Here is a 15,289-nt window from a genome sequence, read left to right as displayed (position 1 = left end):
AAAAGTTAATCAATGGTTAAGATCATTTTAGCTTGATCCTCGTCTTCTTCTAGAATTTACACCCACCATTAGATTAATACCCATTAATATTTTTAATTTCCTAAGTTTAGACTTAGGGGTCCATTAAAAAATATTAATTATTTTAATAAAATTGTCTCTGGGTGGAATTTCCCAAAATGATTTATGGGTTCTTTGGAATACATGTGCCCAAGCCTCCCTGCAAAATTTGAGGAATAAAGCACATCCGATGCTACCCCAAATCAACACTCCCTCTTAGCGAGGAATGTGATCTAGCAATATACACTGTTGCATATTGCTCTGACTTTGAAGCATCGTCCTCTGCACTGCGGATGTCTAACATGCTGTCCACCAACTACTGCGCTACTGCGATATAATTGTATTGTTGCTGACACTGCCACTGTCAACATTGCATCCGTACTACAACTCCCTTTGAAGTGTTGCATCTATGTTGCTGCTAGCACTGCCACTACACTGCGATTTGTTGTTGCTGCTCTATCAGCAACGAAAAAACATCCAAAATTACCGAACTAACTGTGTTCAGTATGATAACACGTGAATGCTGAAGTCTAACTCCTGCTAGTCTCTGCGTTGACCCTCTGAATCTACTACGTTGCTGCCGATCTCTACTCTTTTCCATTTGCACTGCTGCCAACTCTGCTCTGCGTTGTTTAGTTTCTGGCGCTCCTAGCTATTGCAACTGTCTCTTCGACACTCCGCGGCACCATCTGACACTAGTCCATCTTGCTACTTCTGATTTGGGCTCCTGTAGCAAGGAATTGATCCAAGAGGTGGGCTCCTCAAGGATCTTGCCCATTTGTAGCTCCTTCGAACTACAGCTCCAAGTCAGTCCACCTCCCCCCTGGAGGTATTTCAGCTGTCATGGCGAACTCCTCCTCTTCAATCTTCGCAGGCGCAACCTTTGGATCGTGTTTCTCATCCTTGTTCCTCTTCCTGAGAGGACATTGAGTTGTGTAGTTACCCATCTCACCACATCTGGAGCACTTTATCTTCAAGACGTCCTTCTTACGTCTCTGCTACTCCTGCTGTCCCTTCGATGCAAGAGCTGCATTCTCCTCCTCCTCCTTGGGCTTCGACCCACTGCCGCTACTTCCGTCAAGTTTAACCTTGACTAAGTCTCTCCTCAACTCCTCTTGTTTTAGAGTCGCCCACATCTCATCCTAATTTGGCAATGTGGCTCTGCCCAGGATACTCTAGACAATGACTTGCCACTCATCTGAGACAGAATTGAGGGCCAGTCTAACCAACTCTGAATCCTGAGGTGTATGCCCTGCAGCAGACAACTCATCACAGGTTTTCTTCAACGTTGTGAGGAATGGATCCACATGCTCCCCCTTCTGCATCTGAGTAGATCTCAGCTTCTGCTCCAAGTACATCTTCTGCTGCTCGAAAGATCCTTGATATAACGTAGCCAAGGCATGCCACATTTCCTTAGAAGTTCCTTTGCAAGCGACATGACACACCACGTGATCCTTTACTCCATCCAGGATCATCCTCTTGGCCTTTGCCATTTCAACTCGGTATTTTTGTAGTGGATTTGGATCTATAGGCACATCCACCATGCTGTCGACATATGTCTTGAGGGCGTGCTCATTTGAAGGAATTGCATTCCAGCCTTACAGATGACATAGTTGGATGCTTCGTCCAACCTGTCCTAATCCCTGAAGCCACTAGTTGCCATTTCTGCCACAAATGTCGAAAATCTCCTCTCTCCTCTGTGCTGTTGCTGGGCTAGCCTACGCACTCCCTGCTGGAGCTAGTAAAATTGTTGCCCCTTGCTGCTGCTCAGCTCTAGAGAATTCGAATTCCTTGGCTAGAAATTCTTTGAGGAAGAAATTCCATCAACCGTGCTTCTCCTCTTTCTTCTGACGATTTTCTGCCTAGCAAACTGCCTATAGAAAAATCTGCGTCCCACCAACTTCTCCTCACGTTTAGGCTTCAACGCTGCTTCCTTTGCGTCGACAAAAATTCGATCTGGAAACCCTTCTCTCCGTTGGCTCACTCGGAGAGAGATTGCTTCGAAATTTCAGCCCTCCGCCTAGACCTACGCAAACCCTCTGGGGTTTCGAACTGCTGGCTCCTGCAGCTTTCGATCTCCTTCTTCTACTCAGTGCTGAATCTACTAACTCTGCTCTTCTTGCTTCACCTGCACCTCTGATACCATGTGAAAATTCCACAACCGGAATCCCTACTGCAGCAACTGATGATATTACTCCTGTTTGTTAAATTCCTTAAACAAATTACTTGCAGTTTCCTACGAAAAATATCATAATACATACACTACAACCTTCACTTAATTAAATTATATGCGGAAACAAGAGACTGAGCAAGAAATAAAATACAACACGAATGACACCGTTATTTTTGGACAAATGTTCCTAGAAAAACCCAATGTGGGAAAACCGGTGCAGTAGATTTGAGGGTTTTATTATTATGCAGGAGAAAATTCGAGTACAATTCGTGGATGCTCAACTAGCAATATGATACAGAGAGAAACTGGACAAAACGAATGGTGAAGTTCTCTCACCCTGTCATTGGGAGAATCTAAGTTTGATCACGCTGAACTGGAGCCTCTGTGTAGCCTTTGTGTAGAACTGTGTCACTCCTACGTAGTTCTTGCGTCACCCCTGCTAGGTATCACGTTGCTCCTTCTCTGGACCCTCTGCTGGCTAGAAAATCCGAATCTCTGCCTCTCGTTCTCACACCCCGGCTCTTGGCTACTAAAACTTGATTTCCTCAGCAGGAATTTGATTTCCCTCTAAGGCCTGTGCTGCCACTGCGTCAGCTCTGCATGGGCTAGTGTCTACCTCTCTCTGGACATCGTTCTGCCCTCTCTCTGCCTCGTACTCTCCGGCCTAAGAAAACTTCCTTCTTCCGGATACTCACTGCCCTCATTGCAAGAAATCTACTTGATCAGAATTTCCTCTTGAGAACTTCTCACTTTAGGAATTCGATCTCTTGATCTCTATGTGTGTTTTCCAAATGATCTTCAAGCTTCCTTAAATAATCTTCTCGTTGCCATTCAACGACCTAGATTAAAAGCTAATCAATGGCTAATTTCATTTTAGCTTGATCCTTGTCGTCTTCTAGAAGTTACACCCACAATTAGATTAATAACCATTAATATTTTTAATTTCCTTAAGGGATTCGATCTCTTGATCTCTCAGTGTGTGTTCCAAATGACCATCAAGCTTCCTTAAATAATCTTCTCGTTGACATTCAACAACCCAGATTAAAAGCTAATCAATGGCTAAGATCATTTTAGCTTGATCGTCGTCTTCTTCTAGAAGTTACACCCACAATTAAATTAATACCCGTTAATATTTTTAATTTCCTAAGTTTAGACTTACGGGCCCATTAAAAAATATTAATTATTTTAATAAAATTGCCTCTGTGTGGAATTTCCGAAAACGATTTCTGGGTTCTTTGGAATACATGTGCCCAAGCCTCCCTGCAAAATTTGAGGCCTAGAGCACATCTGATGCTACCCCAAATCAACAGAGGTCAATATTATAAGTTTTATCAATATTGAATGAACTACCATATTCTTCCATTTCTTGTTCATAATCTCTATCCTGTATATTGTGTGCACCGTTGTATTGATGCAGATTGTTAAGTAAATAAGGGAGTTCAAATTCTGAATTATCATCTTCCTCATCTTGTTATGCAAATGACTATATTGTAATTTGTAGGGCACTTGAATTTGTCAAGGCTACATGTTGATTGCTTCATTGAACCAATAAGTGGATAAGTAGTTTTGGATTTTGTTCCTGGGAATATTTATGAACAGTATTCAAGCTCTGATCTTTGCAACTCTAGCTGCAGCTTACATAGGTGAATCCATGGAGGGTCATCACTAAATCACTAAATCCTGTCCAACCGGACAGAATATTTTCTAAGTTTGATACAAAACTCATGACTTGATATGCATGGTAGAAGCAAATCAGATTTCTCAGTAACAAGAGCTTGGTAACAAAATCTAAGATCAGTTAAGTAGCAATTCTGTCCCTTAGATCTCGAGATAGAGTGGATCTGTATGGGTTGGGTTTCCTAGTCATTTGGCAGGATTTGAAATTAATACACAGGGTACAACAGTAACTATGGAATTGTGCCATTTTCATGCAACAGTACAACCTTGAAATTTGTGTCTAGTAGGGGTAATCTGACGTTAGAAATTATGATGTTTTCATATAGCTATACAACCTAGAAACTTGTGCACAACATCATAACCATGGTCTTCAGGAATGGTACCTATAGCAATGATCTTTAGGGATGTGTGCAACATTGGTGCAGATGCCTCGTTGGGATGTGTGCAGTCGAAGTTTCCAGGATGATTATTACTATGGTACCTCATGGAAGTGAAAATGGAAGATTCACTGAAATATAAATATATTTATTGATTGATGAATCATAATGATGCAAAATATACTACTGTTTATAGAAATGCATCCAAAGGATGTGACTATTTATAAAGAGACATCTATGCAGAAGTTCCCAGGATGAGTGTTGTTTTAATACCACTTAGAAAGTAATAAGTGAAGATATAATAAAGTATAAAACATGTATATTGATTGATGAATCATGTTGGTACAGTGTATGGTTCTTTATTTATACAAATGCATCCATACGATGTGCCTATTCATAGAGAGTCAATTATTCATAATTCCTTCTTTTATTACTAATAGTATTTATATATTAATTATGGTGTACTTTATTGTAACTTGGATTTATATTATTACATCGCATTTTTGTTATCAATATTTCTTATAATATTATGCTGACCCTAGCCTTTTTAAAGCTATAGTAGTCACTTAAGACGTTTCACTAAAAAATTGTAGCGAATCGTTATTTCCGTTTTAGTGATTAATGCAAAGTAGCTGTACTGTAGTATCGTGCTGAGTTTCTTACATTCACTAAACTGTTGGAATGGTTGATACTAATATTATTTAATCATTATTAGCTTTATTCATGTTGTTGATCCCATTGTTTTGTACATTGTAGGCTCCTTGGCCTCATATACAACATTTGGCAAAAGTTACCTTGGAGATGGGGAAAGTGCTTGTACCTAGATTAGCTGTATATCCATATTATGTGCAACATGCAGAAATGTGGTTGGTGTGTTCTCTATTTCTACCTTTTTCTTGAAGCATGTAGCACATGTCAAATTGTAAATAAATATTATAACTTTTATATTTTTCCTACAATCATTTTGATTTTATTAAAGTTTGAAGGGAATTTGCAATTAATGCAAATCATTTTATGTATTTTCCTAGATATTTCCATTGTTACTCTCTAAATTAGTGAATATTTTGACTTTAGATTAAGTATTACCTAAGTCCCCTGACACGATAACATGGGACATGGAGATACGAGTATCTGACATGTGACACAACAACCCTTAGAATAGGACACAGGAAATGTTATATGAAATATAGACAAAGGTTCAATTTAGAAACTAAAATATTCACATGATGATGATACAAATTCAATCATACATACAACTAGTAATACATCGATGATGATAACTTGACAAACACATAAAATTAAAACCATAAACTGCATTTATTTCATTAAGTCACCAAAATCAAAATGTATTTCATAGATACTATGTCACTGCTACTATAGGTGGGAACACAAATGGAAAATACAAAACAGGGTAGATACTAGAACCATAGCTTATCGCTGTTAATAGTTGCCCATGTCATCGACATCAAAATCAGCATCACTGCCATTGCTCTCTCCGTTCTCGTCCTCTATGTCCATTCTAATCTCCACATCTATTGGTGTTGAGGATGACACCTTAAGAGGATCACCATCATCTAAAGTGCTTGGCTCTATCACCGATTCTTTAAGATCCAAGTTGGCCAATGCCAACTCAACACTACTGTCCAAACCCATATCATTAGGAAACACATTCCACATATTTTTGTTTTCCTTCAACCACTCGTCCCTCCTTATTTGGATAGGATGAAGGTTCGTGTTCACATACACCATTGTCCCTTCCTTGGACTGCTCAAGCCTTCTCTTCTTCAAACTGTACAGATTCCCATATGTGTTCCAATTCCTCTTGCAACAAGAGGATGAAGTAACCTGAGAGATAAGTCACTTGACACGGGGACACGAGACACACAGGACATGAAATGTAATATCCCAATTCCAGATATCTCTCAAACCCAAGCAAACTCTAACCAAATACGTACAAATGATATAGTAACCAGGAAGCTCAACGTGATAAAAATAACAGTGGTGCAACATATAATAATGTAAACATGAAATATAAGTAGATACCCAAGAAATGCAGAGAGAAATGCTAAGCCATTTTATTATACTAAGTAATGGAATGAGTACAGGAGGTGATCAGAAAGATGGCACCTTGACTTGCACAAGGCAAGTGAAGAAATACACTCAGAACAGTAAAGGAATGGCCTCTCTCTGAACTGCGTCCACGCTGTTGGAGAACTGTCGTGCTACTGCTACTACTGGAAATCAAATGAGGATTTGGGGCTGTTCCCCTCCTCAGAAAATGCTGAAACTCTGGAATCAGACTCTACTCAAGAAACCCAGAAAAACCCAGAAAGATTTTCTGAAATAGCCGACCCCCGAAAATTGCCCCCTTGAGGATCTACGTTGTCCCTCAAGGCTCTGCGCTGCCACTAAATAGAATCCTCCAAAACTCAGCCCGAAACTCTGCCGAAATCCTCCAATATGCAATCGCTGATCCCTTGCTCAATCTCCCAGCTCAAATCCTTCTCAAAACCCCAATTCGGAACTCCCACCAGCAGGAGTTGTGTCCCTCTCTCTCAAGACTGCGTAGTCCTCAAATGCTCAGCTCCTCCTCTACGTGGAAGATCAATCCTACTACAAAAGACTGCTAGAAACTACCTTGCCTGTGCAAGCACTCAAAGTCCCCCGGGGCTAAGGGTGAGATCTTCGAACGAAGACACTCGATGCACTAAACAGTGTTGCAGACAGGCTAAACAGCCAGCGTGCTCTAAGTCGAAGTGACTATCTCAAATGCACATAATCGAATGCCAAAATGAGGAGGCTCCTCTCTCCTTTATAGCGTTGGCCCTTCTCAACCCTAAGGCCCATCTCCTCCAACGTAGCTTCCCTCTTGCCACGTGTTCTTCTCCATCTGCGCAGTCCCTCCAAGTGTCTATGTGGGCCCCTCCTCTACGTGGTCCTTTGGCCCCTTTGGCTCCCCCTTAAGTTACAACGTTGTGCTACTAGGGAGTGACTTTATTCTAAAAGTGAGTTATGTCCCCCCTTTCCTCACCTTTTTATTTATTAATAACTATAGAAGGCAAAATTGAGCAAAAATCGAATATTCCAATTAGCCATGGCTAATTAGGAATATTACAGTCTCCCCTAGCAAAATGTTGCTTGTCCTCAAGCAACTGAAGTGATGGATGCTGCAAAATTTTCTCACTCTCCCAAGTGGCATCCTCATCCAGTAAATTCTTCCACCTCACCAAGAATTCCCGGACCGTCCTGCTCCGCAGCTGCCTCTCCCTGGTATCAATAATAGCCTCTGGCTGCAACACCAAATGCCCCTCGTCATCTGTGGGTGGCAGCTCATCTGTCACTGTCACATGCTGTCCCAATGCCTTTTTCAGGCATGATACATGAAAGACGTTATGAATCTTGCTGCCTTGGGGCAGCGCCAACTCATACACAACTTGTCCAATCCTGCGTATCACCCTGTATGGCCCATAAAAGCGGGGCTTGAGCTTCTCAGCCCCCTTCTGCTTCAGTGACGACTGTTGGTATGGCTGTAATCGTAGGTAGACCAAGTCCCTTGTCTCAACTGTCTCTCCACCCGAGCCCTGTCAGCGTACAGCTTCTACTGGTTCTGCGCTGTAGCCATATTATCCTTGAGAGCTCGGAGAATATCCTGACTCTCTTGGATCCAAATCTTGGCTCTCGGAGCCTTGCTAGCACCAAACATCACGTCAGCAAAAGATAAAGGATGATATCCATACAAAGCATAGAATGGTGACATACCGATGGACATGTGATGTGTAGTGTTGTAGCAGTACTCCCCCAGATGCAGCCACTTCAGCCATGCTCGCTGCTGCCCACTGACATAGTTACGCAAGTAGCCCTCCAGCCACTTGTTAACTATCTCTGTCTGCCCGTCCGTCTGTGGGTGATAACTGGTACTTGGTGTCAACTTTGTCCCTACCAACCGGAAAAGCTCCTGCCAAAACCCGCCCATGAAACGGCTGTCCCTGTCACTGATGATGGTCTTAGGAAGACCATGTAGCCTGAAGACCTCTCTGAAGAACAACTCGGCCACTTGCGCTGCTGTATAGTGTGCGGATATGGCAAAAAAATGTGCGTACTTTGTCAATTGATCAACGACGACAAAGATGCAACCCTTGCCCTGTACCATGGGCAACCCTGTGATGAAGTCCATCGAAATACACTCCCATTTCCCCTTCGGAATGGGAAGAGGCTGCAATAATCCTGCGGGATGGCTCATCTCCCCCTTGTTCCTCTGGCAAACATCGCACTCTTGGACATGCTGGAGTACGTCCTCCTTGAGGCCCTTCCATGAGAACCTCTCTCTAATGGCCCTATAGGTTTTGGTAAACCCTTGATGGCCCGCGAATGGTGAATCATGTGATGCTTGAAGTATCTTCTTCTTGAACTGAGACCCCTCAATCAAGAAGATCTGGTCCCTGTAGTAGATGATCTCATTGACCACCCTGTACCTGTCATCCGCCACCTGCCCATCCAGGACCTCACATGCAAATCTGTCCTTGGAGTACTCTACTAAGAGTCGAGCCCTCCAGTCTGCGTCCAAGCTCATATGAGACAACGTGGCTGGTCTACGTGAGAGGGCATCTGCTACCATGTTGTTCTTACCCTTGACATACTCAATGTCAAAGTCATATGCTTGAATCTCACTGATCCACTTCTGCTGCCTCTCCTGTAGCTGCTTCTGGTTCAAAAAGAACCTGAGGCTGTTGTGATCAGTCCTTACCCTGAACCTGTGACCCACTAAATACTGCCGGAACTTGGCCAATGCATGCATGATGGCCAGCATCTCCTTGTGGTATATAGAATACAACCTCTCGTGCGGAAGGAGCTTCCGGATCTCAAAGGCTATAGGGTGACCTCCCTGCATCAACACTACGCCGATCCCCTCTCCCGACGCATCACACTCCAAAACAAATGGCTGTGTAAAATCTGGCAATGCAAGCACTGGGCAGCTGCTTATAACCTCCTTGAGCCTGTCAAAGGCTCGCTGCACTGTATCCGACCAACTGAATGCCCCCTTCCTCATCAGATCTGTCAGGGGTGTAGCACGCTGTGAGAAACTCTTGACGAACCTATGGTAGTAAGTAAAAATGCCAATGAATCCTCGAAGTTCTGTCACGTTCCTCGACTCTGGCGAATCTCTGATGGCCTTGATCTTCTCCTCGTGGACCCTCACTCTGTCCACCCCTATGATGTGTCCCAAGTATAACATCTCCGTCAACCCAAACTCACACTTGGAGAGCTTGGCATAGAACTGCTGCTCCTCTAGGATGCGCAATACTATCTCAATGTGCTGGAGATGCTCCTCCCAAGTCCTGCTGTAAGTGAGGATATCATCAAAGAACACCAACACAAACTTCCTTAAGTGACTGCGGAAGATGTGATTCATGCAAGACTGGAATGTAGTTGGGGCATTGGTTAGCCTAAAGGGTATCACCAAAAACTCAAAGTGCCCATAGTGACACTTGAAGGCGGTCTTGGGAATGTTTTGTTCCCTCATGTGAATCTGATGGTACCCAGATCTCAAATCAATCTTTGAGAAGAACCTTGCTCCTCTCAACTCATCCATCAACTCATCGATCCTGGGTATGGGGTACCTATTCTTCAGTGTCTTCTTGTTCAGGGCCCTGTAATCCATGCACATCCTCAATGTGTCGTCCTTCTTCTTCACCAACACCACGGAAGAAGCGAAAGGACTCGTGCTCGGCCAAATGTGCCCAAGAGCTAGCAACTCCTGAATGGCCCGCTCAGTCTAATCTCGATAAACCTTGGGATGCTTATAGGGGGTAGTAATCACTACCTGTATGCTCTGCTCAAGCTCAATGGTGTGCTCAAACCCCCGGTCCGGTGGCTGTCCTGGCGGAATCTCCCCAAATATTGTGGCATACCAGTCAACGATGGACTGTATCTCTGGGGGCACTATCTGCCCTATAGTCCCTGCCTTTGATGCACGCAGCTCCACTGCCCACTCTGTCTCCCTTCCGGAAAACTACTTCCATCCGATGAACCGAAACAGTCTGAGGCGGATATGTGTGCTTTCCCTGTATCTTCTTATGCCTCCCTGTCTTCTCATCATCCCACTCCATCTCTAGGGCCTTCCAATCTGTCGTGACCTTCCCTAGAGTGATGAGCCACTGAACACCCAGTACTATGTTGGTGTCTGGAATATTGACCACGAAAAAGTGGTCAGTTAGTGTGTAGGTGCCCATCGTCACTGATAACTCTGGGACATAACGAGCACACACCATGGTCTGATCTCCTGGGACCAAAACTGAAAATCTATCGAAGCTCTCTGTTTGTATACCTCTCCGCTCAACCATCTGTGCATCGATGAAGTTGTGGGTTGCACCACTGTCAACCAAAACTGATACTCGCTGGCCACATACTGTCCCCCGTACGCGCAGCGTCAAATACTTGGGAACTTGCAATGCTGCAAGGGCTCCTCCGGTAGGTGCAAAAGCTGCACCACCTGCTACTGGTGGTGGAGGCAGTAAGGGACCCTGCACGGCATGACTATCTCTTGCCTTCACATCATCCTCCTCATCCTCTTCTCTGCTGCTCTCAGAGAAGACCTCAATAAAGTGTGGTTTTCCAGCAGCACATCTATGTCTTGGTGCCCACGACTCCTGATAGGTAAAGAACAACCGCTTCTTCTTCAACTCCCTCCTGGCGTCATCATGAATCTGTGCTCGTCCTGGATTCCCCTTTGGAGGTGGAATCCTCACGTCCTTCCCCTTAGGCTGGAAAGCCTGTCTCTGGGGGTAAGGTGTCTGGGTCCTGGGTAAGGCATCCTGTAAGTCCCGGGTCCTGGAGTGTGGCTGGTCTAGTGGACCTAACTAGACCCCGAAGTGGCTCTGCCAACCCCTCAACAAACATGTAGATCCTCCGTGCCGTGGATAGATTTGACACCATCACTGAAATCCTCAAGAAGTCTGCAATGTAGGTCTCTGGGCTCCCTGTCTGTTTGAGCCTCGTCAGCTCAACAAAGTGCTGTTCTGGATCCCTTCGGTCAAACCTCTCCATCAACCTCCTGGAGAACTCGACATATGTCGTCACTATGGAATGTCCGAGTGTAACCATACCATGGAACCACCAATCCTGGGCCTCACCATCCAAATGTAATGTCGCCACCTTGATGGCCTCTGCCTCCAACATCTAGTTAAGCTGGAAATAGATGTCCAGCTTCTCCACCCAAGACCTTGCCGAATTGTTTGATGAACCATCAAACGTAGGCAAGTGGAATCTACTAGCTGTGCGGTGGGTGTCTCCATCGTGATAATGCCAGTGTCCTCTGTGATGGTTGCGGGGTCTACTATACCGCTGGAGTTGAACAAAGTCTCTGAATGAGAGAGCATCCTTGAACTCCTGCCCATAGGCCTAGTACTCTGCAAAATAATCACCCATATGATCAGGCTCTGCCTCCTGCTGGGCTCCGGCCCCCGTGTCTGCTCCTAGGAAAGTGGGCATGGTAGAACGTGTAGGGGCATGTGAGGCCATTTGCTGAGTAGTATCACGCTGAGTGGCACCCTGCTCTGGAAAATGGTGGGATGTACCCGATCCCTCACCAACCTGGAAAGCCCGTGGGTTCTCACGCTGTCTAGCCTCCACTGCTGTGAATCTCTGCCCCATCACCTCGGTCTGCCTCGACAGATCCTGCACTGATTTGAGAAGCATATCTGCAAATCTCTTCCCGTCCTCATCTGCCATCAGATCCTCCTGCTTTGTGTCCACCACAGGCTCCTCCTGTTCTGCGTTCACCACAGGTTCCTCCTGTTCTGTGTCCACCACCCGAACACAGTCTCCCTCTCCGTAGGTGTTCTCCAACCTACGCCCAGTGTCTCTGTATCTCCTACCTCTGTAACAGATGTAGGATTTTTCCCCCGGTGTCATAGATTGCTAGCTCCATAGGCTGAGCCAGATCTATGCTCTGATACCACTGTAATATCCCAATTCCGGGATATCTCTCAAACCCAAGTAAACTCTAACCAAATACGTACAAATGATATAGTAACCGGGAAGCTCAACATGATAAAAATAACAGTGGTGCAGCATATAATAATGTAAACATGAAATATAAGCAAATACCTAAGAAATGCAGAGAAATGCTAAGCCATTTTATTATACTGAGTAATGGAATGAGTACAGGAGCTGATCAGAAAGATGGCACCTCGACTTGCACAAGGCAAGTGAAGAAATACACTCAGAACAGTAAAGGAATGGCCTCTCTCTGAACTGCGTCCAAGCTGCTGGAGAACTGTTGTGCTGCTGCTACTGCTGGAAATCAAATGAGGATTTGGGGCTGTTCCCCTCCTCAGAAAATGCTGAAACTCTAGAATCAGACTCTACTCAAGAAACCTAGAAAAACCCAGAAAGCTTTTCTGAAATAGTCGACCCCCGAAAATCGCCCCCTTGGGGATCTACGCTGTCCCTCAAGGCTCTGCGCTGCCACTGAATAGAATCCTCCAAAACTCAGCTCGAAACTTCTGTCGAAATCCTCCAATATGCAGGCGCTGATCCCTTGCTCAATCTCCCAGCTCAAATCCTCCTCAAAACCCCAATCTAGAACTCCCACCAACAGGAATTGCATCCCTCTCTCTCAAGACTGCACAGTCCTCAAAAGCTCAGCTCCTCCTCTACGTGGAAGATCAATCCTACTGCAAAAGACTGCTAGAAACTACCTTGCCCGAGCAGGGACTCGAAGTCCCCTGGGGCTAAGGGTGAGATCTCCGAACGGAGACACTCGATGCACTAAACAGTGTTGCAGACAGGCTAAACAGCCAGCATGCTCTAAGTCGAAGTGACTAGCTCAAATGCACATAATCGAATGCCAAAATGAGGAGGCTCCTCTCTCCTTTATAGCGTTGACCTTTCTCAACCCTAAGGCCCACCTCCTCCAACGTAGCTTCCCTCTTGCCACGTGTTCTTCTCCATCTGCGCAGTCCCTCCAAGTGTCTATGTGGGTCCCTCTTCGTGGTCCTTTGGCCCCCTTGGCTCCCCCTTAAGTTACAAGGTTGTGCTACTAGGGAGTGACTTTATTCTAAAAGTGAGTTATGACCCCCCTTTCCTCACCTTTTTATTTATTAATAACTATAGAAGGCAAAATTGAACAAAAATCGAATATTCCAATTAGCCATGGCTAATTAGGAATATTACATGAAAATTTGAGTGTCCGACATGGGCACGTTGACCCCTCAGAACAAGACACGTAGGACACGTTATATATTATTTTATTAATATATATATTAAAAAATAATACTAAATAGATATTTCTTACATAAATTTTCATTCATGATACAAATTCAGACAGATCTAGATTCTACATTGTAAATTTAAAATTTGTAAGTTTTACAAAGTAACATTATGCATTCAAATAGAATTGTGACAGATTCATTAATGATCCAATTAGAGAAAGATAAGAAACTGCAGTTTTCTAATTAAGTCGTCAAAATCAAGATGTGTTACATAGCTAGTAGCAATGCCAATGGCAAATAGAAATAGCAAATACAAAACAACTACAAGTCTACAAGGTAGTAGGTATCTCATCAATCATCAATATCATCATCAAAATCAACACCACTGTCATGGTCACCATTGCTCTCCTCTGTTGCATCCTCCTCCTATATATCCAATATAATCTTTGCATCTGCTGGTGTGGAGGATGACCCCTCAAGAGTATCACCATCATCAAAAGTGATAGGCTCTAGCACTGGATCATTAAGATCCAAGTTGGCCAATGCCAACTCAACATTGTTGTCTAAACCAATATCATCAGGAAAGACATCCCACGTCTTTGTCTTTCCCTTCAACCACTCATTCCTCTGCCTGTAAATAAGACAAAGGTTGGTGTGCACATACACCATTGTCTCTACTCTGCACTGCTCAAGCCTGCTCTTCTTGACACCATACAAATTCCCATATGTGCTTCAATTCCTTTGGCAACAAGAGGATGAAGTCACCTGAGAGAGGAGTCTCATGACTAGTTGTTGTAGAGGAGGGCTTGTTGCCCCATGAGTTGACCACCAAGAATAGGGCTTCTTAGTCCCCTTGTCTCTAATCACATCATAGGCTGCAAATTACCCAGTACCAGTGGAAAACTCTGCAAAGGCATCCTCCACCTCATCAAGGGATGCTTTGTCCTAAAATATCCTCCTCATTGCAATTTTTCCCCCTATGAAAGTTCAGCATCAATGTGAGGAGGGAATATGCACGAAGGTCCACTATTCAGCCACTCATGGCTGTAGTATTTTGGGTTCAATGAGTGAGCCAAAAAATGCAAAGGTGTGCAATTCTTGTCATATTTGTTTGCAAGAATATCCTGTATGGTGGTGAAGAAGGCCTCTGATGATGTCTCATACTTAGCGCACACACTCTATAAAATAATGTTCCTCACAGACTCAATCATGGAATCCCATCCCTCATAAACCTCTCCTAGGATGGGTTGGTCTGTATATGCAAATCATAGCAAAACAATGATAGGATCCATGATCTTAATAGTAAGGTCTACCCTGTCCCACTAAGCATCATCTAACACTGTGTCCTTGACTCTTTTTGAGGTTGTTTGATCTGTCTTTCTCCAAAAAGACCAAAACTTTGAAATAACCATGGCCCCAAGAGTGGTCTTGACCTCCCTCAACCTCTTCAACGTGATGAATGAAGAGGAAAACCATGTATCTACAATCTTTAACAATGATGGATAGGTGTACTCCTTGTAGATTGTGAGGGCATTTGTATGATTTTGTACAAAGTTGCAGATATGCGGTGCATCCTCAATAATGCTTCCAATCTAAGACACATCAAAAGCAATAGATTTAAGTGCTAAATTCAAGGAATGGACAATGCAAGGCGTCCAAAATACTTGTGGATATTTAGCTTCCACAATCATGCCAACAACCTTGCAAACAGGTGCATTGTCTGTAATGATCTGCACACAAGAATCAACACCTACATTTTCAATAACTTTAATGAACAACTCACCAATATATTG

At 43.9% G+C, this 15,289-nt stretch overlaps 1 protein-coding gene across 2 annotated transcripts in view; it reads left to right on the top strand.

The window, feature by feature from the left end:
- LOC149202209 (uncharacterized) overlaps positions 1-15,289 on the top strand; it is a 511,066-nt gene that overhangs the window by 137,465 nt on the left and 358,312 nt on the right. For both annotated transcript variants that reach the window (XM_089403126.1, XM_089403125.1), the window contains exon 5: positions 5,041-5,154. In XM_089403126.1, the coding sequence (XP_089259252.1) occupies positions 5,041-5,154 (114 nt within the window). The remainder of the gene's footprint in view (positions 1-5,040; positions 5,155-15,289) is intronic.

Source organism: Pinus tabuliformis, chromosome 2_1 (assembly GCF_031772625.1).
Source record: "Pinus tabuliformis cultivar Carrire ecotype Pingquan chromosome 2_1, CPIR1, whole genome shotgun sequence".
Lineage (NCBI taxonomy): Eukaryota > Viridiplantae > Streptophyta > Pinopsida > Pinales > Pinaceae > Pinus > Pinus tabuliformis.
Note: the sequence above shows the minus strand (reverse complement) of the source record. Positions and strands in the feature narration are given on the sequence as shown.